The 20,647-nt window shown below is 56.9% G+C and overlaps 6 protein-coding genes across 6 annotated transcripts; 3 read left to right on the top strand and 3 right to left on the bottom strand.

Annotated features, from left to right (window-relative positions):
- Positions 1-2: 2 nt before the first annotated feature.
- N7482_008642 (WD40 repeat domain-containing protein) lies at positions 3-1,288 on the top strand (the record flags this gene model as incomplete). The annotated part of the gene is made up of 4 exons (XM_056690766.1): positions 3-225; positions 301-887; positions 950-1,190; positions 1,248-1,288. 4 exons carry the CDS (start codon positions 3-5, stop codon positions 1,286-1,288), a joined length of 1,092 nt encoding a protein of 363 aa, XP_056540531.1.
- Positions 1,289-1,801: 513 nt separating this feature from the next.
- N7482_008641 (lipase family protein) lies at positions 1,802-3,118 on the top strand (the record flags this gene model as incomplete). Its single annotated transcript, XM_056690765.1, has 2 exons — positions 1,802-2,026; positions 2,081-3,118. The coding sequence occupies 2 exons, from the start codon at positions 1,802-1,804 to the stop codon at positions 3,116-3,118; spliced, it is 1,263 nt and encodes a 420-aa protein (XP_056540530.1).
- Positions 3,119-3,616: 498 nt separating this feature from the next.
- On the bottom strand, positions 3,617-7,475 carry N7482_008640 (WW domain protein; the record flags this gene model as incomplete). The annotated part of the gene is made up of 3 exons (XM_056690764.1): positions 3,617-4,165; positions 4,257-4,863; positions 4,924-7,475. 3 exons carry the CDS (start codon positions 7,473-7,475, stop codon positions 3,617-3,619), a joined length of 3,708 nt encoding a protein of 1,235 aa, XP_056540529.1.
- Positions 7,476-8,364: 889 nt separating this feature from the next.
- On the bottom strand, positions 8,365-11,035 carry N7482_008639 (uncharacterized protein; the record flags this gene model as incomplete). Its single annotated transcript, XM_056690763.1, has 6 exons — positions 8,365-9,309; positions 9,382-9,564; positions 9,630-10,288; positions 10,380-10,500; positions 10,750-10,759; positions 10,863-11,035. The coding sequence occupies 6 exons, from the start codon at positions 11,033-11,035 to the stop codon at positions 8,365-8,367; spliced, it is 2,091 nt and encodes a 696-aa protein (XP_056540528.1).
- A 1,333-nt stretch (positions 11,036-12,368) lies between these two features.
- N7482_008638 (uncharacterized protein) lies at positions 12,369-12,663 on the top strand (the record flags this gene model as incomplete). The annotated part of the gene is made up of 2 exons (XM_056690762.1): positions 12,369-12,544; positions 12,576-12,663. The coding sequence occupies 2 exons, from the start codon at positions 12,369-12,371 to the stop codon at positions 12,661-12,663; spliced, it is 264 nt and encodes an 87-aa protein (XP_056540527.1).
- A 1,288-nt stretch (positions 12,664-13,951) lies between these two features.
- On the bottom strand, positions 13,952-19,919 carry N7482_008637 (ECM29 family proteasome component; the record flags this gene model as incomplete). The annotated part of the gene is made up of 4 exons (XM_056690761.1): positions 13,952-14,394; positions 14,592-14,868; positions 15,002-18,955; positions 19,017-19,919. The coding sequence occupies 4 exons, from the start codon at positions 19,917-19,919 to the stop codon at positions 13,952-13,954; spliced, it is 5,577 nt and encodes a 1,858-aa protein (XP_056540526.1).
- Positions 19,920-20,647: the final 728 nt, after the last annotated feature.

Below are 20,647 nucleotides of genomic sequence, written 5' to 3'. Positions count from 1 at the left end.
CCATGACCGCTCCTCAGGTTCACCATCTTTTCCATGCCCCAATTGCAGACCATTCGTTCTCCTCTGACAAGGGGACCCTTGCTGTCGCCCGGGATAACAATGTGGAGCTGTACCAGTCATCAGGCAGCAAGTTCACGCTGAGCGATGAGCTGAAGGGCCACGATAAGACCGTCACCAGTGTCGACATTGCCCCCAAAAGTGGTTGTATCGTCACTTGCTCGCAAGGTTGGTTTTTCCTGCCCCATCGAGTATTCTATTTTCAATTGCTGGCCGGCTAATGAAGCTCGAACCACTTGACAGACCGCAATGCCTACGTTTGGGAGAAGACTCCCACTGGCTGGAAGCCCACTCTCGTCCTGCTTCGAATTAACCGTGCAGCAACTTTCGTGCGGTGGTCGCCTTCTGAGCAGAAGTTCGCCGTCGGCTCTGGAGCGCGCGTCATTGCCGTCTGCTATTTCGAGGAGGAGAACGATTGGTGGATCTCGAAGCACCTGAAGAAGCCGATCCGGAGTACCATCACAACGCTTGCATGGCACCCCAACTCCGTGCTTCTAGCCGCGGGGTCCACGGATTCCCATGCCCGCGTCTTTTCGAGCTTCATCAAGGGCATCGACCAGCGCCCGGAGCCAAGCGCTTGGGGAGAGCGTCTTCCCTTCAACACTATCTGCGGTGAATTCTTGAACGACACCGCGGGCTGGATCCAGGGTATTTCCTTTTCGCCGAGCGGCAATGCCCTCGCTTTCACCGGACATGACAGCAGTGTCACGGTCGTTTACCCCAGCGCACCGGAGCAGCCGCCTCGGGCGATGCTGAACATTTCTACCCGTCTGCTACCGCTCAACAGTCTCATCTGGAACGGCGAGAACGAGATCATCGCTGCCGGTCACGTAAGTCCATTCATTTCCCCGCATATGTGAACGTATCATGCGGGCTAACATAAGTTATCTAGGATTGCGAGCCCTTCCGTTTCCACGGCGACGAGAACGGATGGCAGTTGGCCGGCTCTCTTGAAAAACAGAGCGGGGCCGGCGCCGATGGTGCTCGCGAGGAGTCCGCGCTGAACATGTTCCGGCAGATGGATCTCAAGGGCCAGACCGCAGTGGATACCAAGCTCAAATCGACCCACCAGAACACCGTGAACACTGTCCGTGTCTTCGAGGAGGCTAACGGACACGTGAGCTCTTTCAGCAGTACGTCAAGAAACTAATACTTGTCTGATAGATCTTATGCTAATGACCGACCTATAGCTAGCGGAGTCGATGGCCGTGTTGTTATCTGGTCTACCTGAATATGATGTTAGCCATAGAATATGTAAAGACCCTGCTATCGTACGAAGTGAAACCTACATTCTTCAAAATTATATCTATTTCCTACCTAATGAGCAACGAGTCCACCCGCTTGTATATAATATAGTATAACGTAGAAGCTCAGGAGGAAAGCCATGCATATATGGTGCTACGTGTTACCACTGCACCACAAGAGGCGGGTAAGATATTGGTTCCCGATATCTGGAGAGACACTGGAGACCCCAGGTATAGCCAGCCCTACTTGGAGCGTATGTTCCTCGTATCGTGAGCCTGACGAAGGTAGACGAGCCTACGCACGGGGACAGCATTAGCGAGATAATAAAATCCCACCCAATGAAGCCAGAGTAAAGTAAGAGCGTCTTATTTCACGCGTGACAGTCCAATATGGTCAAGTGGAGCTTGTCGCATTCTCCGCATGCGTCATTACATAATCATATCAGCTTCCCCGGACTTTGCATCGGCACGAGACACTTTCCCTCCTTCAACCCACCAACATGTTGCGTCTCCGGGGTCTAGCACTCCTTTGTCTCGTCCACTGGGTACTGGGCCGAGACTCACCACAAAATGACACTCGGCCGGTGTCGAGCGAGCTCTTCAACTCCCTCGAGGAACTATCCCGCCTCGTAGACATCTCATACTGCGTGGGTACGACCGGCGTGCAGAAGCCCTTCCAGTGCCTCAGCCACTGTGTAGAATTCCCGAACCTGGAGCTAATCGAGGTGAATAACCTGGCTGGTAGAGAGGCTTCAAGACACAACTTCTAACCATCGCAGACATGGAATACGGGCATACTCCTGTCCGACTCGTGCGGCTATGTCGCGCTCTCGCACGCGCCAGGCCCAAAGCGTATCGTGGTCGCCTTCCGCGGGACGTACTCGATAACCAACACAATCATCGATCTTTCCGCATACCCACAGTCCTACGTCCCATACACAGGCGACGATGACGACACCAAACACAACAACAACGGCACAGAGTCTCTATCCAAGCTGCGCTGCGAAAACTGCACCGTGCACGCCGGCTTCATGAAGTCATGGCTGAACACGCGGCCCACCGTACTACCACACGTCCTGAACGCCCTCGAGGCACACCCAGACTACGAAATCATGCTAGTCGGGCACTCGCTCGGCGGCGCAGTCGCCACATTAGCCGGGCTGGAGATGCGGCTGAAGGGCTGGGACCCCCTGGTAACAACGTTCGGGTCGCCGATGGTAGGCAACGCCGAGTTTGCGACGTTCCTAGACGCAGCGTTCCTCATCGGCAACTACAGCAGCCCCACAGATGAACCCGAGGCGCAGCGCATGCGGCGCATCACGCACGTCGATGACCCGGTTCCGCTGCTGCCACTGCGGGAATGGGGGTATGTCGCGCACGCGGCGGAGATATACATTTCCAAGGCGCAGCTTCCGCCAGGCGTGGAAGACGTGCGATTCTGCGAGGGCCACGCCGATAAGCGGTGCATTGCTGGCGCAGAGACGGCCCCGGCCACGACCCTGCTGGACATGTTCCAGCACCTTGACATTCCGCTGGATATCTTCAACAACGCGCCGGACTCGTGTCCGCCGTACACCGGCGCAGCTGAGCAGGCCTCAGTGCAGCACGTCGTCCGTGGGAAGCAGAGGGGCGCGGATAGAGTTGAATCTGCGAGATGTGCCTCGCACTCGCAGGATAGCACGGGCCCTTTATACCCGCGACACTGGGACTGGTCGCTGATCCCGGCACGGTATAAGCTGTGGGAGCTTTTCTATGCGCACCGGGATTACTTTTGGCGGATTGGGCTGTGTGTTCCTGGGGGAGATCCTACCGGGTAGGGCTAGGAGGGCTGTTTTGTCTTGCTTCAAGTTTCAGGTTAAGCTGGCGTAGTCGGGGTGGGTTTGGGCTCTCTTCAGGGAATCGCGGACATGGCATCTGGAATGACCACTGGATAACTCCGAACCGCGCGAGGAGTCGCATTATATTTATAGCGTATGTATATAACAGAATCAGTAGGGGTTCGCTAATAAAGAAGAATCATACTGCAAATGCAAATTTCTACAGAAAGGAGTCGAGATCCAGGCGATGCGGCAACCAACTAGGTTAGGACATGGGGCATAAACGAAAGTCAAATACAAGAAGAGTATAAATATCTAGACAAAGACGCCCACAAGAAAATGTCAAGCCAAAGCTAAAGGAAAACAACGGGTAATATTTCCCTCACCAAAGCTATGAACAAAACCAAAAAAGAAACCATATCATAAACGAATTCATATGCTGAGCACTACGCTCCGCTCCAAGGCAAAACAAGAACCCCTCTCCCCCCAACCCCCAACTCACTTCCCAGCCTCCAAACTAGGCACAATAACCGGCCCAAACTTGACAACGTTAGCATAAGCGCCATCGCCTTGCACCATAAAGTCCGCCGCAAGACTGAGCTTGCCCTGATGCGCAGCAAACGGCATCTGCTGACCGAACGCAGGCGTTGAGACAACGTCGGGATCATACGCGACGATAGCGACGTAATTGCGGCGGCCCATGAGCTTCCTGTGCTCGCGGGGCTGGCCGTTCACGTCGGTCTGGAAGATCTCCATCATGTCCTCCTTGGTGTCGGTGGGCTGAGCCGAGGAGCGGTGGCCGTTTGCGGGGACATAGAGGGGCTTGGAGTGGGAGTGCAGGAGCTTCAGGACGTAGGAGGGGGTGGGTGTGTTGACGACGGGTGAGGCAATGAGCTGGTACATTGTTTTGTGGTCGGAGGGTTGGGATGGGTCGTGCACGAGGCCGGCGCCGCAGGCGTTGACGGCGCCGGAGAGGAAGGTCATGCGAAGGGATTTTTGGTGTGCGATGCCTTGCAGGGTGCGGATGAGGTAGGTGCGTTCGAGGTCCTAGGGAGAGGGTCAGTATTGAGACTGATGTATAGGAAATAGAACTTGGGGTGAAGGGGTAGAGGATCTGGGAAGAGGATTGGAGGCGCACCTTTGACTCATGCGTCCACTGATCGCGCAGCTCATCCATAAGATCGAACTCGCCGAACGGGCTCAAAATGCCGCCCATAAGCCCCGACTTACCAACAGCCCGCTTGACCGAGTCAAAGCCCGAGCCGACGAAGTCCTTCGCCCCAACTACGCCCGCAACTGAGCTAGTCACCTTGCCTAGGACATTATACGCGCCAGTCACAGCCCTCTTCCCGGTAGCAACAGTCTGCGCGATATGCTCGGCCGTCTCGAGGCGGGGATAGATCAGGGGCATAGAGACCATCCACAGACAGTGCTGCACGCTCGGCGGCAGCATGGCGATCTTGGGGAAGAGGCCCTGGTACGTGGGACCAGCCATGACTTGGTGCGGGTTACGCTCTGAGCGACAGTCAGGCCCGACAACGACGACGCCAGGGCCGAGGTATTTGACGAAATGCCAACCGGTGCCGGTGATAGTGAAGAGGTCAGTATCGTTGTTGACGTTGCGGAGGATGTCGAGGGTTGTGTGGTGCTGGAAGAGCAGGTACATTTCGATGCCGATGCGGCCGATGTTCTTGAACATATTGGAAAACTGCATGTGCTCGGGGTACGAACCGAAGCCGTCAAAGCTAAGACAGGGAATATCATGATCAGTAGCTGTCCCATTCCCAGAATTCATCCAAACTCACATATCATGATCATCAATTTGGCAGATATACGGAATCTGCGCAAAGCTCTCCCTCAAATGCGGCTGGTCAAAATGGCTAGTATAGTAATGGAAATACGCATGCGAGACATCTTGCTGATTAGCCGCAGTCCAAGGCGCATTCTTCCTTGCCTCCTTCCCACTAATCGCAAGCCACTGCTTTAAGCACGGTATCTCCTTCCACATACGATCGGCATAAATCTGTCCGCCCAGACACAGCTGCGTATGGAAGCCGCCGATCTCATTATGCTTCTGCATGATATCTTTCCACATAAAGCCGACGCCCCCGAGGCGAGCGCGCTCGTTCGCGTTCACATTGAGTGAAAAATCGTTGCCGGATGTTGCGATGAAGCGCCAGTTTGTCTCGTGGCGGCCGGCGACGAGGAACTCGTAGCGAGTGCAGCCGAGGTGAGAGGTGATTGCGTATGTCCACTTCGCGGGGCCAGCGTCGTCCATCTGCAGGTCAACTTCGTACTTATAGAAGGTCCAGCGTTGGTGGACGGCGATATTGATGGCTTTGAGCTGCCGCGGGTTCGGCGATAGATCGACGCTTTGGTGGATGTGGATTGTGGGTGGTTGGGAGGCGTCGGTGACAAGGAGAATGGAGCCTAGCCAGAGACGGCGCTCGAGGTCCATGTTCGTGTATCGAAGGTACGGGCCGAAGTAGACGCCATTGGTGGGGGCGGTCTTGTAGAGATCCATGCCGCTGCTGGGAGGCGGGCCGGAGAATCCGGTCATGGGTGACTGCAGGCTCTCAAAGCCTGGTGTCAGCGGCACACCGGGGGATGCCATGGGCTTGCCAAAGGCTGATAGGCCGGGGGATGTGAGAGGGTGGCTGCTATATACACTTCCGACAGGAGAAAGGGGCGTTTCGTTCAAGTTGAGGGGCGTGGGACCCTTCGGGAATTCCCACTGAGTCGATTGTGTGGGCAGATGGATATAGTAGTACTGGCCGGAGCTGGAATCCAGGTGCGCAATCCAGCCTTCTGGTAGTGGCGGAGGAGATGCTGGGGGAGGCCCAGAAGGGGCGGGAGAGCCAACCTGTGCCGGATACTGCTGCGGCTGCGGCTGCTGCTGCTGATATTGAAGCTGTCCATTAGCAACAGCACTCTGAGGCGATTGCCCAGCATTAGACTGTTGCCGTGGGTCATTCGCAAAGGCAGGATGGCCCTCAGTCGAAGCCGTGGGCGTGGGAGAAGGTGCCGATGCTAAGGCAGGATGAGGCTGATTGACTGTTGCTGGGTGGCCAGCTACAGCGGCAGCAGCAGCTCCTGCAGCTACCGTCGCCGCCGCCGCAGCACCGCCAGCACCCGCACCTGCACCCACACCAGCACCAGCACCAGCACCCGCACCAGCACCAGCACTCGGACCAGGCTTCTCGTTCGGGTAGCCATTGGAAGCAGGCGCACCCGGGACACTTGAATAGGCAGGTGGAGGCTCCTCATTGATCCGCATGCGATCCATGTCTTGCTCCAGAGCATTAGCCGGGATTCTCGATTGTTGCTGGTCCAGGGGCACTGCTTGCGCCTGTTGAACCTGGGGCGGATGGCTGCTAAATTGGCCAGGATGAATGGGAGCTGGCTGGCCGCCGCTCAGTACCTCCGCGCCCTGGTACACGGTAGGCGGACCATGGGGCTGGGAGCCCGGCTGCTCGGTAGGGGTCCAGGGCCGCTGCGACTCCTGCTGCTGGCAGGTAGGCTGCTGGCCCGTGTACTGCTCTGCGCGTCTTTGGGCAGCAGAGCTCTGTGACCGAAGTCCAGCCAGCGTGCCCGTGCCCGCGATGCCGGCCGCCGCATACCGGGCCTCGATATCCGAGCCAGGCTGTTGTCCCGGCCCCACGATAGGCGTTTCCGGCGGCGGTGGAGATCCACGCTGGGCACGGGTTGTCGAAGTTGACGCCGTCGAGCTGATGCGATTGATACCGGCGGATGAGGACGACCGCGGAGGCTGGAGAGTCGACGAGGGCCGGGCCGCCGAGCTCGCCGGCGGCGGGTAGTACTGCTGCCGGTAATCGTACTGCTGCTCCCCCATCCCCGGCGGTGGCGGCGAGACAGGCGGCGGACGCGGGTACGTCCTCGCAGCCAGCACATCACGGTCGGGCGCATCAGGGCCCGGCGATTCAGGCAGCGGTTTGGGCGCAGTCCCGCGGCGCTCCGCGAGGGTCGCAACTCTCGGCTCCCGGCCATCTCGCGGGCGCAGCGCGGGGGGATAATCCGCGGGGCTCACAGAGCCCGAGCCCGAACCGGAACCAGTCGGTGGTGGCGAGCCGTATCTCGAGCTGTCCGCGGGGCGAGCATCATTGAAACTGGAGGAGCGTATCTGCGGGCGTGGGCGGTCATCGGGGTAGGGGAGGGGGATAGTGGACGGGCTGGAGGCCGACTGCGGGCTGGCTGAGTCCCTCTTGCTGATGCGCAGAGGCTCGATGGTATGAGCATTTTCCTCGGGCCTGCCGGAGGAGTTGGAGTGGGGGTTGGGGTTGGAGGTGAGGAACAGCTCGCCGTCCGGATGGATGCCACGGCTCTCGCCTGGATTCATGATGCAGGCGAGGCGAGTGCGCTCGGGGGTTACAGGTTGCAGGTCGCAAGGTCACAGATAGAAAAGGAAAGTTGCAGGAATGCAGAGCAGCCACCTGAAGAACGAAGTGCAGGGGTACCAATCACGGAGCTAAGCGCGCCGATCGGTGTGATCGGAGTTGGGTTCATTCAGTGAGGGGCAGAGCGGGCACTAGGGGCCGTGGCGGGGTGGAATAGGGGCAGCGTGGTGATAAACGTAAATGGGCGTTTGGAGGACCGTGAGAGTCGGAGGGGGGGAAAGAGAGAGGGGGGCCGTGTATGTGGGAAGAGAAGACCAGGGGAAGGGAAAAGAAAAAAGAAAATGAGAGCCCGTGAAGACCACAATCTGGCAACCTGGCGACGTTCCTAGTCTCGCGCTGTCTCTACGCGCCCAGTTGGGCGAGACGCCGACCCCGCAGGTGACGGGCCCCCATCACAGTCCTTGGGCGTCAGTTGCTATTGCTTTCAGGTGATACGGACGTACCTAGTTGGGATCCGTGCTCTGATAGGCGAGATGGGAAATGCCACTGGATTCATACTTCGGTAGTAATGCCCCGCTGTGATGGGCAGATATACTTGGATATACTTCGTGTTTACACTTTACCCGAGGACCCGACTGGGCCCGGGCCCACCGGAGGTTCCATGGCACATTAACATTCGTTTCTATACATACACATACATCCCGTCCGTCGTCACTCATGCGAATAGTACAATCCAAAAAGGACCAGCTTAACCCCAAAAACCAAAAACCAAAAAAAGGAACACCATAACAGCTCGCAGAGTACACAGATGCCCAAGATTGTTCCCATAGATGCCCGCAAAAAAAAAACGCCAGTATCCTCCCATAAATCGTGTATTTCCATCCGCTAGTCCTAGAATCCAAAATTGACCATCTGCAGCCCTTCTTGGGCCATCAGGTCGGCCCAGTCCACATCGAGTGTATGGCCAACGCGCATCAGGCGCTCCAGCTGTTTCTCGTAGACGGTCTGCAGGATAGCCCGGGTGGTCGCAGCATTGCGACCCATCCCGTCTTCCTCGTCTTCCATCCCAGTCATCAATTCCATGGCCATCATCTTGAGCCCGCTGGCCGACGCGGTGGCGCCGGCCAGGAAGAGCGGGAACACCAAAAAGTGCCGGTCGGCTCGACGAGTGTGCGTCGTCTGCTCGGCGATGCGCAGGATCTCCGCCGCATGGTGGTCGATTTCGCCGTCGGGGGTGAACTCCGACTCAAGGCGCTGGCGGGGCCACATGCTGCTATAGGAGAACAGCTGGCTCACATGGAACAGAGTTGCCGACTGCTGCAAAATCTCCCGTGACCGCCGTGGAAGGCTATCCTGGTGCTGATTCCACCAGGCCACATCCGACGCCTCCCACAGGCGAGTCAAAGCCTGCCGCAAATCACCGATCTCCTTGGATCGCTGATTGAAGTCGGCAAAGGGAAGGGTCTGCTTCTCTTGACGAAGCTGGCAACCCAGAAACCCAATCTGTGTCGCGAGGGAAAATGTCTCTGCATAGAGGCGCATAATGGCGGGTAAGCTATCGTGCTCATCGGCATAGATCATGCTGTAACCCTCCGTCATTGAGGGGTAGAGGAGGCAGTCCGAGCCGGGGAGCATCTGGTTATCCATGATGGCCCGCACGAAGTCGCCGTTCCCGGCGCCGCTGAGCAGAGCGTAGAGGTCGATGTGGCAGATCCACCAGAGAATAAAGGGATGCGGTTCGCGGCCAAACCGGGACCGGCGGAGAAGGGAGATATGAAGTAACCGAGTGATATGGTGGGACCAGAGGTTGGAGCCGTGGGGCTCGGCCGCGGCGACCTGGGGAGAAAGATCAGCATCCATGCACGAGCAGTCCCGTTACAGAGGGCGTAAAGGGGAGGGGAGGGATACCTCGTAGATCAGCAGCAAGAAGTGGGTCAGGAAAAGTCCATCCGAGACGAGATCGTCGTTGTTACGGAGGCTACTCTGGAGGGATGGGAAAGCCTGCTGGTAATACTGCAGCGCACCGACATTCTGCCCAGTCCCGCTATGCGATAGACTCAGAGCGGAGACGGCCATAATGGCATGGGAGAGCTATAGGTCATCAGCATCGGCATCCCCGCCTCCGACCACAGATCATATGTTCAAGGAAAACATACCGGAGGGAAATGAGACGCTTCTCGCTCAAGGAAGTCGACACTGAGCGTCATGCCATTGCGTTCAAATCCGTACGTGTCTTCCAGCCCGCGGTCATGGGGAAATAACTGCTTCCAGACAACGTGACGGAAGTGGGCAAACAGTGTCGCATCCTGAGTCGGCTGCGCCTGGTGATCCAAGCGCGAATCGAAGAAGGACAAGGCATCATCTTCGACGATGACTGGAGAGGGGAGCGAATCCAGGATGGGAGATAGAGAGAGGGAGCAGAAGGGGTCGGAAATCTCCGACGTGGGGGACACACGGGAGATCCGGCCGGTGGAGGAGGAGCGCCGGGTGACGTCCTCAAAGGTCTTTAGGATCACTACATTGGGGTCATCGCCGGCATTGCTCTCGGATCTGACCCCGCTGATGGGGCTACTCGTCGCCGAGTACACCGATTCTGTGACGGTGGACTTGAACTTCTCCGACACCTCGTCGGAATATTCTGGCAGTGAGGAGAAGCTGTCCGGGACCACGACGACATGGTATGTGCCGGGGCTGGAGGCTTCCGCCTTCTTTTCACGATCCTCGTCTGAGGTCAGCTGTGAGAAGGCGGGCAAGGCCGTTCCGAGAGAGAAGTAATCGGTTCCGGTCCGATCTTCACTGGACCCGGGCGATGAGACTACAACACTGTTAGAGCCAACAGTTCCTACCATACGAGGGGGAAGGGGAGGGAAGGGGGAGAAAAAGAAGGGGGAAAAAAAGAAGCTTACGATCCCACACCACATTGCCCTCCGTCTTCACATCGGCCATGCGGCCCATGATGCGCGGGGTGTCGTCGCGAAAGGCCAGGCGCGGCCGGTAGTCGCAAATATGGCCGAGTCGGGTACATTGCTAGGAGCGACCGTGAGCCAGGTTGCTTGGGGTGAGCGCGGAGAGGCCGAAGCCGAGGAATTTCCCCTACATTACATTGCGGGTGTCCTTCATCGCATTTCACTGTGGAATGCTGGGTTAGTCAAGAAATTCCTCCCCACGGGGGCCCAGGAATTCGCGCACCTTTTCGGCTCTGCAATGTGCCCAACAGTACCGCGTCAATTGAAAAGGTCCTTGTGTGTGGAGTGGGAAGATGTAGACAGAACTCACCCGACATGTCCTAGCGAGCAAATGGCGCGTTAGTTTGGGGGAGAGGAGGTCGGGTTGTCTTGCGCGGGGCGGCGAAAGCTCGGGAGATAGCGGGTGAGGGAAAAGAAACGTACCAGCAGCCGGTGCGGGAGCGCGGCGGGAGACGGATGCGCGGCGGCGCGATCAGGCTCTTCTCAGACTTGCCCTCCAGGACTTCCTCCTTGGGGGCGATGATGGGTAGACGGAGCGGGCGTTTGGCAGAGGCATTGCCCCGGCGGTTTTGCATCACCAGGCTGGTGGCCGTCATAAGGCTGACTGGGTGCCGATAGGGCTGGGGAGGGTCAGTCGCGGGGGATTAGGAGTAGGATTGGGAGCAGGGTGTCGGCGACAGAATTGCACGTACTTGGGGGTGGATTGAGTGATCGTCGTACAAGAGGAAGCCCACTGGGGGAGTATAGCGACGATCGCGGGTAAGGCTCGGTTGATCAGCGAAGCAGGGTGGGGGTGGAGGAGGAGGGGAAGGTTAAGGTTAAGGTGACGAAGAGTTGGCGAGGAAAGGGAGGGTGAGTCACGGGAAATTGAGACGCGAGCTGGGCAGGTATGAAGGTATGAAGGAAGAGAGGGAGCTGGATTGGAGGTTGAGGGTCTGGAATTGAGACCAGAGAAGGGAGGGGGAAGGTAAGTTATGTACGTTCACATCACAAGCAGGAAAATGCAAATTACCCTGCAGGAGGAGGAACCGGTGTCCTGGCGAGGGTACTGCATGGTTCGAGCTGGCGCCGCCTTGTTCCTTTCTGGCTTGACGGGTGGCGGGAATCTGAAGGAAGAATCTCGGATGTGAAGGCGCAAGTACCGGGCAGGGGGGTGATGTGGGGATGGGCAGAGAGGGTGAGGGAGAAGGAGAGGTGCAGGAGGGGGGGGGGACGAACAGGTCAGATCGGACGATGCTGACTGGTTGGGAGGAGTGATCTGACTCCGGACAGGGCGATAATCGGAATAAAGAGAATAATGAGAATTATGATTATCACGACAATAGCGACAAATCATCCGTTTTAGGGGAAGAAGGGCGAAGCAGGGCCCGGATTGTCCGGGGATGGCGAGAATTGGGTTAGCTCCACGAGCAGGGGAAAGAAAAAAAATCCGGGAAAAAAACAATAAAGGGAAAAACAGTCCCACCCAGCCCAATAACCAATAACCCAAAAAAACTCAAATCCTCCCAGGACTAACACTCAAAAGACTAAAAGACCGGATGGCATGCAGGTGCCAACCATGTGGTCGACGTGTTGCTATTCTTACACGCCTCTTGCCTAAACGGGGCAGGGCTCTCCCGATGTAGACGGGGGCAGAGCACTACTGCGATGACGACGGGGATGCCGGCAGTCCCTGTGCGAGCCTGAAGCTGGGGTCATAGAGGAGGGGGAGGGCGAGGTTTATCGAGGCGGTTTATCATGGCTCGGATTGAGAATGGGGGGAGTGGGGATATTGACATGTATATCCACAGGCGTAGGGAGTCGAGGATAGGGTTAAACCGATCCCCGATACCGACCCACTAGACCTGAACGGAACAGACCGGGGATTTGGGATTTGGATTTGGGATTTGGGATACGGGACGGGGGGTGACGGGGGCAGAGACAGCAGGAATGGCTCGGGCCCGGAACCGGGATTTGGAGGTCGACGGGGCGACTGGGCAACTGGGCGACTGGGGGAGATACGAGGAGACACGATCGAACCGGGGCTGGCTGAGGGACACGTCGAAGGCCATCCGGGGAGAGCGGGCACGACGCATCCCCGGGAAAGAGTACCGGGGCGATGGAAAGTGCAGCCCTAAACTTATTCCCGTTCCCTAGGGTCCAGGTCCAGGTCCAGGTCCAGATCCAGGTCCAGGTCCAGGTCCAGAGTCCAGGTCCAGAGTCCAGGATGCGGCCTGCTGGGTAGAGCCGAACCACACTTCCTTGGAGAGGAGGGAAAACGCATTCCCAGGAAAAAAAGGCAAATGCCCTGCCGGAGCCGAAGAATGCACATCTGGGGAAGAAGTGTTGCGGCTACTGCTCGATCGGCCCGTCTAGGCCGGTCTGGATCGGGTTCGACCCTGCGGCGGGCAGAATGGGGTTGAACGTTTTGCTCCTCCCCCTTTAGTTCCTCTCGCTCAGAGCTCCGAGCTCAAAGTCGCCGCACAGGGCTTAGTCCACCGCAGCTTTGGATAGGGCGAACGGTGATCCTGTTTTTTTCTTCTCTGGAAGCATTCTAGGCAGTCCGGCCGCCATCCCCCGACTTCCATCCTGCTCCTGCACCAGGAACCCCAACGTGTCAGAATCCCTCGCCTGTGCGGGACGGCCCTAGGGATTGATCGGGCTAGCCGCTGGCCCGCGCGTACCCAACTGACCAGCCAGACGGGCCTGTCCGGACATGGCCGAGAGTTAAGCGAGTGGCGTTTCGCTAGTTCGTGTTTGCAGAACCGCATCCCATTCTTCTTTCGCACCTACCTACTGCTTTGCGACTGGCCAGTTGCAGAGGGTCTGCTTTGGGCTTAGATCTAAGACACTGGGCTCTCTGCACCGCCGTCCGCTATGGTCTCCGTACCTTCGTGGCCCAGCGAGGCACACAGGCTATCCATCGAGTTATCGCGACTGGTTGTCCTCCTTCGAGGTCCACATCCGGGGACCAGTCATGATCCAGGAGACCTCCCTCCGGACGGTCAGGACGGACCTCGCACTAGCACCAGACAGGCAAGAGATACAGGAAATCAACTAAAATTCCTGCCACCCCATGAACATGCATCATCATGGAATGCTAAATCAACAGACCCATGTCGATCCACCACGTGGCCGGCCTCGCGCTGGGTCTCCCGTTGAGTCCACGAACTCACTAGTCAGCGTCTACCAGCGAAACCGCTAACCGCGATAGGTTGTAACTCCATGGGTATGGACTAGAGGAGTCATTCAGCTGGACGTGGTGGAGTGGACCATGACTCTCGTTCTCGTTTACGTTCCTAGTCATTTTTCACAACTCCGTAGTCTCTCTATAGTCTCGTAGATATGTCCGTCCGATGTCCGATGGATAGTCCGATGGTCGGATTCACGGCTGTACGACGGGTGCCGGGTGACTCAGGTGACAGCTTAACGGGGCAAGAGATTCTGTCCGGTCCACAGAAATTCCCTCGCGCACTCTCTCCACCCTCCCTCTCCCTCTCTCCACTCCACGACCACTCGATACCAAAGCAGCCTCAACCCACCACCGCCAACGCCTCGTCCAGCAGGCGCTGGACGGGACTCGATCGCTCGGCAGCCCTCCACCCGCGCAGCGATACGCCCAGCTGCGCCTCAGGCACCCCGCGAACCTCGGGCGGCAGGTTCAGGTACGCCAGAAGGGCCTCCGCGCGACCCTTGCGCACCACCTCGACCGCATCCCGGTCGCGCGTAAGCAGACCAGCCAGCGCTCGCATAGGGCCCGCCAGGACTGGTTCTGGCTCTGGCCGTGGCGCCGGCGGTGGCTGTTGCGCTGAATCGTTCTCACCGGGCGCAGCAGCCTCTGTGAAGCCCGGCCACTGATCCACTCGGGTAAAGAACGCCTGGAGCTCCTGGTAGGCCGTGCGAACGAGCTCTCGGGCCCCGTGGGTCAGGGCCTGGTCCAACGGACCGATCACCTGTCGTACGTATCCTCCCAGCACTGTGGTTAGACTTAGCAGATGAACGGACGCTAGGGGGTTCCCGCAGGAGCAAAGCCCCATTCTTTCGCCCCCCTCCTTCCCACCCACCCACTCCATCGGGTGAGTGCGCAAGAGCCGGAGGGAAAACAAAAAGAAAAAAAGGACAGAGCCAAGTCCCACGCGGACACGAGAACTAGAACAGGGAAGCCAAACGCACCTTTGCCGGACCCGGCCGTAGCGGGGTTTAGACATTGCAGCAGGCACTGCACGCCCGCAGCCAAGGTCTCCGCCGCGTCTCGCCCGCTGCCGGAGTCAATCTCCATCTTATCCGGGCCCTTCTCTTCCTCGCTAACCTCGTCGATGACGGGGCCCACAATCGCAAGTGCATCAGGCATCAAGTCCATCTCGCGGGCCTGCGAAATTTGCCCCAAGGCCCGCAGGGCATGCGGCCGGTAGGTTGCGTTAGTCCGCTTCGCTTCGCGCACGGCGATGGTCTGGCAATGCGGGGTTAGTCTTAGCTCCGTTAGGCAGCTTTTGTAGTCTCGTGAGCGCCCCAAATCAGACGTTGAGGGGCGAAAGAAAAAAACCGGGAAGAAAAGAAACAAAGAGTGACATCCGCACACGTACCTTCAGTAGCTCCGCCAAATCTGCTCGCGACGTCCACAGTGCCCGACCGGAGCGCGCAAACTTCACCAGCGCTGTCAGCACTACTTCTTTCCCGTCCCATGTCTTGCCCGACAGGGCCTTTTCCAGCACCGGCCACACCAATTGCGCCGTCGGGAGGTCGAGCTCCCCTTCAAGCGACAGCACCGCCTGAGCAATCGCCCGCGCCGCTGTGTGCTTGATGGCCCACCGCGCCGAATCCAAGTTGTCGGCAACCAGGCCCACGATTTCGCGGAGATACAGCGACACGGCACGGTTGCCACCCACATTGTCCTGCCACGTCTTGTCGAACTCCTCCTTCACGTGCTCGTCAGCATCATGCTTGCAGACGAAGACGAATGGGAGGGCTGCCGTGGCGAAGGCCATGAACCGGTCGTTGGACAGCTTGGAGGCCGAGTACAGGATTTCGGCGGCGATGGTCCGCGTGGTCGCGTCGTCGGCGTTGAGATAGAGGTTCTTGGCGTAGTCGATCGTCTTCAGGACCCGGTCATCGGATGCCAAGCGCAGGAGATAGCCCATGGATGTACAGTAGGAGGCGCTGACCGTCTCGTTGCGGTCGACGACGTACTTGCCGAGGAGCTGGATGAACCGGTCGGCGTAGGGGCGGAACAGGAGGCTCTTCATGCTTAGCAGGACTAGGACGCGGCTGCAGCCCACCTTGGAGGGGAGACCCACGGCCGAGCGAAGGGTGTCTTCCAGCTTGGGGGCCAGCTCCTTCAGATTGTCCTCGTCCAAGTGGTCGATTAGGTATCGCTCAATCACCTCCATCATGGGGGAAGTGCGGATGCTGGACAGACGCATTTTGTCGATCTCTTGGCCGGTCAGACCATACTTGTCTGCGTTGAGATGAACGTAATTGACGGCCTGGGGTTCAAGGGCACTGAGAGAGCTCAAAAATTTCTCAAGGATGCTGGGTACGAAGGGATGCAGCAGCGTACCAGGGCTCTTCTTGATAATCTGCACCAGAGCGCCGATGGCGTATCCTCGTACTTCCTCCACACTGGAATCAAGGCCCTTGTCGCTAAGGAGGAAGGGGACGGCACTGCCAAGTAGAATACCTGCACGTTTCTCGGAGCCATTGGTCTCAAGCGTGCGGATCACAGAATTGGTGATCGTCTGGCAGAGCTTGAGAGCGGCCACACGCACCGACTCCTTAATATCATCCAAAAGCTTAAATGCCTTGCCATAGATCTCATCGAGATACTGGGCGTACTTCTCGGGGCGCCGTCCCGAGACAAGATCCGCCACCGCGGCACAACTTGCCTGGCGAACACGCCACTCGCGCCCCGAAAGCATGCTTTTGAGGAGATCTTCCATAATCTGGTCAAAGTGGGTGTCAACCACCACCGTGGGGTCCTTGACGAGGGCCTGCCAGATGGTGTTCATGGACCGCTGAACATTGGGGTTAGGATCGAAGCGGTAGCGGAAGAGCTTGGGGTAGATCTTGGGGTTCTTGGCAAGATAGCCATCGACGCTTGAGTCGGAGAAGATCGTACTGATGCCGAATCGACCGAATGCAGCCCGATTCGTCCAGAGGGCATTATTGGAGGCCATCGACATGAACCGGTAAACCAGGGTTGGGTCTCCAGCCTCGGCGGCCAGATTCATGATGTCCTTGTAGGTGTTGACTGACGATCCTTCACCCGTCGGCAGAGCCCCCGGCTCAAACAACTGGGTGTCCCCCGTGACATTGCCACCCCCGAGATTAGACCCCGTCGCGGTAAAAGAATCCACCAGGTCGCGCACCAAGTCATCCTTCAGGAACTGATCGCCTATCTCGTAGACGAGACTAAGACCGTGAGCGCCAGTCTCTTGTACCACCTCATCGCGGCTGCCCAGGAGGCTGGTAAATGTGGCTTGACACCTACGTAGGCGTTCCTGCATCTCCTGCAGGTGTCCACAGTTCTTCACGAGTGACAAGAGCCATATAGCCGACGCTTTCCGCAGAGAGGGCTTGGAGGCGCCACAATCTGCAATGAGCTTGTCGCACACAGCCGCAAATACGGTGCGTGGTACATCTGATCGGGGGAACACTGCATCAACATCAAATTCCTGGACCAAGGCTCGGGAATCCCACCCAACCGCAACGTTGCTAAGTGCTTCACCTATGGTGAACTGGACCTCGGGGCTTTTGACTTCGTGAAGACTGTAAAGGGATGCCAAGAGGTCGCTAAACAAAGAGGCATCCGGTTGAGCTCGGGAAAATGTTAATGTCAGTAGACCCAAGGCGGAGATAGGAGTATCATTCTCGGACTTGGCATCACTGGACAGCTTCTTCTGAAGCTTCTTCCAGCCATCCTCTTGCAGAGTCTGGAGCGAAAGGATACCGGAGAGACTGAGTTGGCCCAGGGCTAGCTCTGCGGTTCGCTGAAGGAGCTTATCGTGAGAAAGATCAATAATGTCTAACACGGTGTCGATGAACTGTTTAACCTGGGTCTCAGGGACCTTCCCCAGGAGCTTCCTGTAAGCAAGTCTGCTTAGCAGATATGATAATGACAGGACCGCTCCACGGACTCGCAGCGCAGCTTCACCGATAGCGGTGCTCCATGACCCGACGGTACCAGCTAGCTCGGTAACGAAGTTGTTCAACGTGCTATCGGGGAAGGCGGGGTGGGACACTAGAATGCCGAAGGCCCGGGCTGCGAGGCCCTGCATGTCTTGGTTGTTGCTGAAGATGGGCCTGGTCAATGATTGGGCGAGCGGAATCAGGTGTTCAACCACATCGTTCGGGGCCAATGAGCAAATCTCCACGAAGTTTACTCCGCATTGACGCAAGTCAGGAACGTCCTCTCTGACAAGCCCATGGAGAATTCCGGAGAGGAATGCAGAGACAGGTTCCTTAGCGGAGCTGCGGATATACTGCCGCACAGCAGACCGTGCTTCTTCGCTTGTAGAGAGCTCAACCTCAAGTTTGTAGTCCCAGTCTTGTTCAAGGTCGGTAGTAATCCCCGCAGTGGAAAATGCCTCTGAGAGCAATGCATTCCGAAGGAATGCAACAGCTGGCGCAAATGCATTCTTGTAGGGACCGGAGAGGAGTTGCGGTGTAGATACACCCTGAACCACCGAGGATGCATCTTGCTCCTCTGAACCGAATAGAAATCGAGTCGCATTAGCAAACTTGGGAAACTCAAACCAAGACTCGTCACGCTCTTGGATGGCCGAGGTCGCTCCCCATTTCTTGTCTTGAGTCGGATTAAGGAGTCGGAACCAGTAGGGATGGAGGCCTTTCTTGCCTTCTTCCACAATCTCCTGTTGCCTTTCCGGGCCTCTGGAGATGGCCATAAGATCGACCCAGCGAGCCACCACGTCGTTGTACGGAAGGAATCGATTGGCGAATCGTACAGCAGCATACTGAACACCCCGAACCACATCGAATCCAGTGTCTGGGTCAGTATCTCCCTGATGGAGTCCCATCTGATTAACCAAGAACGGACGTAGCTGATCCTGAAACCCCTTGTCGTGGCTGTCCAACGATGAATTCAGGATGCTTCCCAGCGCTTGGTCAATACTGACGAAGATCTGCGGGCTCGAGTCATCAGAGCTGAGTGAAGTAAACAGCCATCGCACGAGATCAAATTCAAAGTTTTCGCCGGTTTCATCGCGTAGCTGGAAGTCGACCTTAGGAACCATGATACCGATACTTTCATAGGCAAGGCCCCGTAAGCTCAGATCAGTGGCGGGCAGCCGTTGTCCACTGGCGCCGGGACTTGGCCATCCTTGAGACTGAATGAAATCCCTTAAGCCGGCAATCAGATTGGGAGCAATTTGTTTGAGATCAGATGGAGAGCCCATACGGACGACCCATGTCGTGAATGTGAATATTTGTGTTCTTAGTTTGGACGCTTGTAGGCCCTGGGCGGATCTTGCAGCGTCTGATAGAAGCCCATCTTCGATGAGCTTGAAGATTCTTTGAGTGTTCTTTGTAGCTTTAATAGATTTGCCCAAGTAAACCAAGATTTTGACTTGTAGGGGGGCGTACTGCAGGCGCCCCGTCCGCGTTCCCGGCACCGAAATACAGATCATACAGCTGCTCCACGACCGCCGACTCTTCAAGATCAACAGCAAATCTCTTCAGAGTTTCATCGCCCAGATCAGCTAGCCGTGAGTTCGTGTCCGCAGAAGCAATCAGGGAAGGTATGAATCTTTGGGAATCAGCAAATGCACCACTTCCGAGGAAGCGGAGAGCGGTGACTTTGGTTTCGGTCAGATTCAAGCCACCCGCAGCTGCAGGATTCCATGTTTCATTGGCAGGTGCATCCTTGTTCAAGAATGTGTATTCTTCCGGGGACAGGCCGGGGCACGTCCGAGCCTCTGCGGCCGCAGGAGAAAGAAGGAGCAGTTTGGTCAGCCAGAAGGACAAAAAGCGTGTGTCTTCATCGGATAGGCCCAAGCGGTCTTTTAGTTTCTGGTCCTCATCACTACCCTTCGAGGGCAACTTGAAAAGAGGTAAAAGTCGCAGCACAAGGTTGAACACGATGGCACCCTGCGTTACCGAGGTCCCAATCTCGGCGATTCCCTGGAGTAACGGGGGCAGGATGTCCACCCTGGCCACTGAGCCAAGGCGGTCTATGCCTTGCTGGGCATACATCAAGTCGAAATGGCGAACAAGCTGCGACTTTTGTTCTTTGAATTGCTTCAACAATGCCGCGACTGGGAGCTGGATGGAGGGGGCCTTGACCCGAGCGTTGACATGCTGGCAGACAGCGATGACTTTGTTGCGTACCGCAACACTGTCTGATGAGAGCTTCAGCAGAAGAGGAGCCAGATATGTCTGGAGCAAGGATTGAAGCTTCTCGTCCGAGTCGGCCATGGCGATCCTGAATTCAACCTTGCCTATCAGACTCAACTCGCGAGCCTCGAGGCTCGGCGAGTCTGACGCCATGATGGGAGTACTGCCGGGTTGTGAGACTGAAATACAAATTGGACATTGACTGGAATGAATGTACCAGGTTAATCGTAAAATGCGGCTCCTTCAAGTTTCACAGGCAACAACACGCACGTCACTGTCGCCCCAGTCGCAGTAGCCCATTATCGTGAGGGTACCACGCTTAGTCAGCATCTGCCTGAGCCGGTCCTGGTGTGGTTAGTCATCACGAAACAAGTTGCCCTCCGTGCGGGCCACTCTCATTGGCCGCGTTATACTTCACCGAGTATACACACTTACACGAGCTTCATCAAATATTTCACAGGGCGGTGAATTTATTTAATAGAAAGAATAAAAAAGATGTATATCATCTTGCCCAAGTGCACTTTGGACTCGCGATCTCCGAGGTTCGAGCCCCGGATCTTTGTATCATACAATCATATGGCTGAGTTGCCCTTTGCAAACCTCCTTCGCCTCCGACCTTTTTTACTTCTATACGGAGGTCTCCGATTGACCACACTATAATACTTACTATCACCACATCACATATTGCACTCATCGAGTGAGGTATCTCAGGATTTTACTGCTGCGAACTCGACCTCTGCCCCTCGCGAGGCTCACTCAGGAACCCGAGGAAACAACACGTCTGACTATTTTTGAAAATCCCAAAGCGCTCTTCGCAGCATCCGTCCCATACAATTTTCCCACGGTCATATACCGCCTTATTGGGCTGTACATAGACTGGA

The sequence above is a fragment of the Penicillium canariense genome (genome assembly GCF_028826845.1).
Source record: "Penicillium canariense strain IBT 26290 chromosome Unknown utg000006l_segment0_segment0, whole genome shotgun sequence".
Lineage (NCBI taxonomy): Eukaryota > Fungi > Ascomycota > Eurotiomycetes > Eurotiales > Aspergillaceae > Penicillium > Penicillium canariense.
This window is presented reverse-complemented; position numbering and strand designations above follow the sequence as displayed.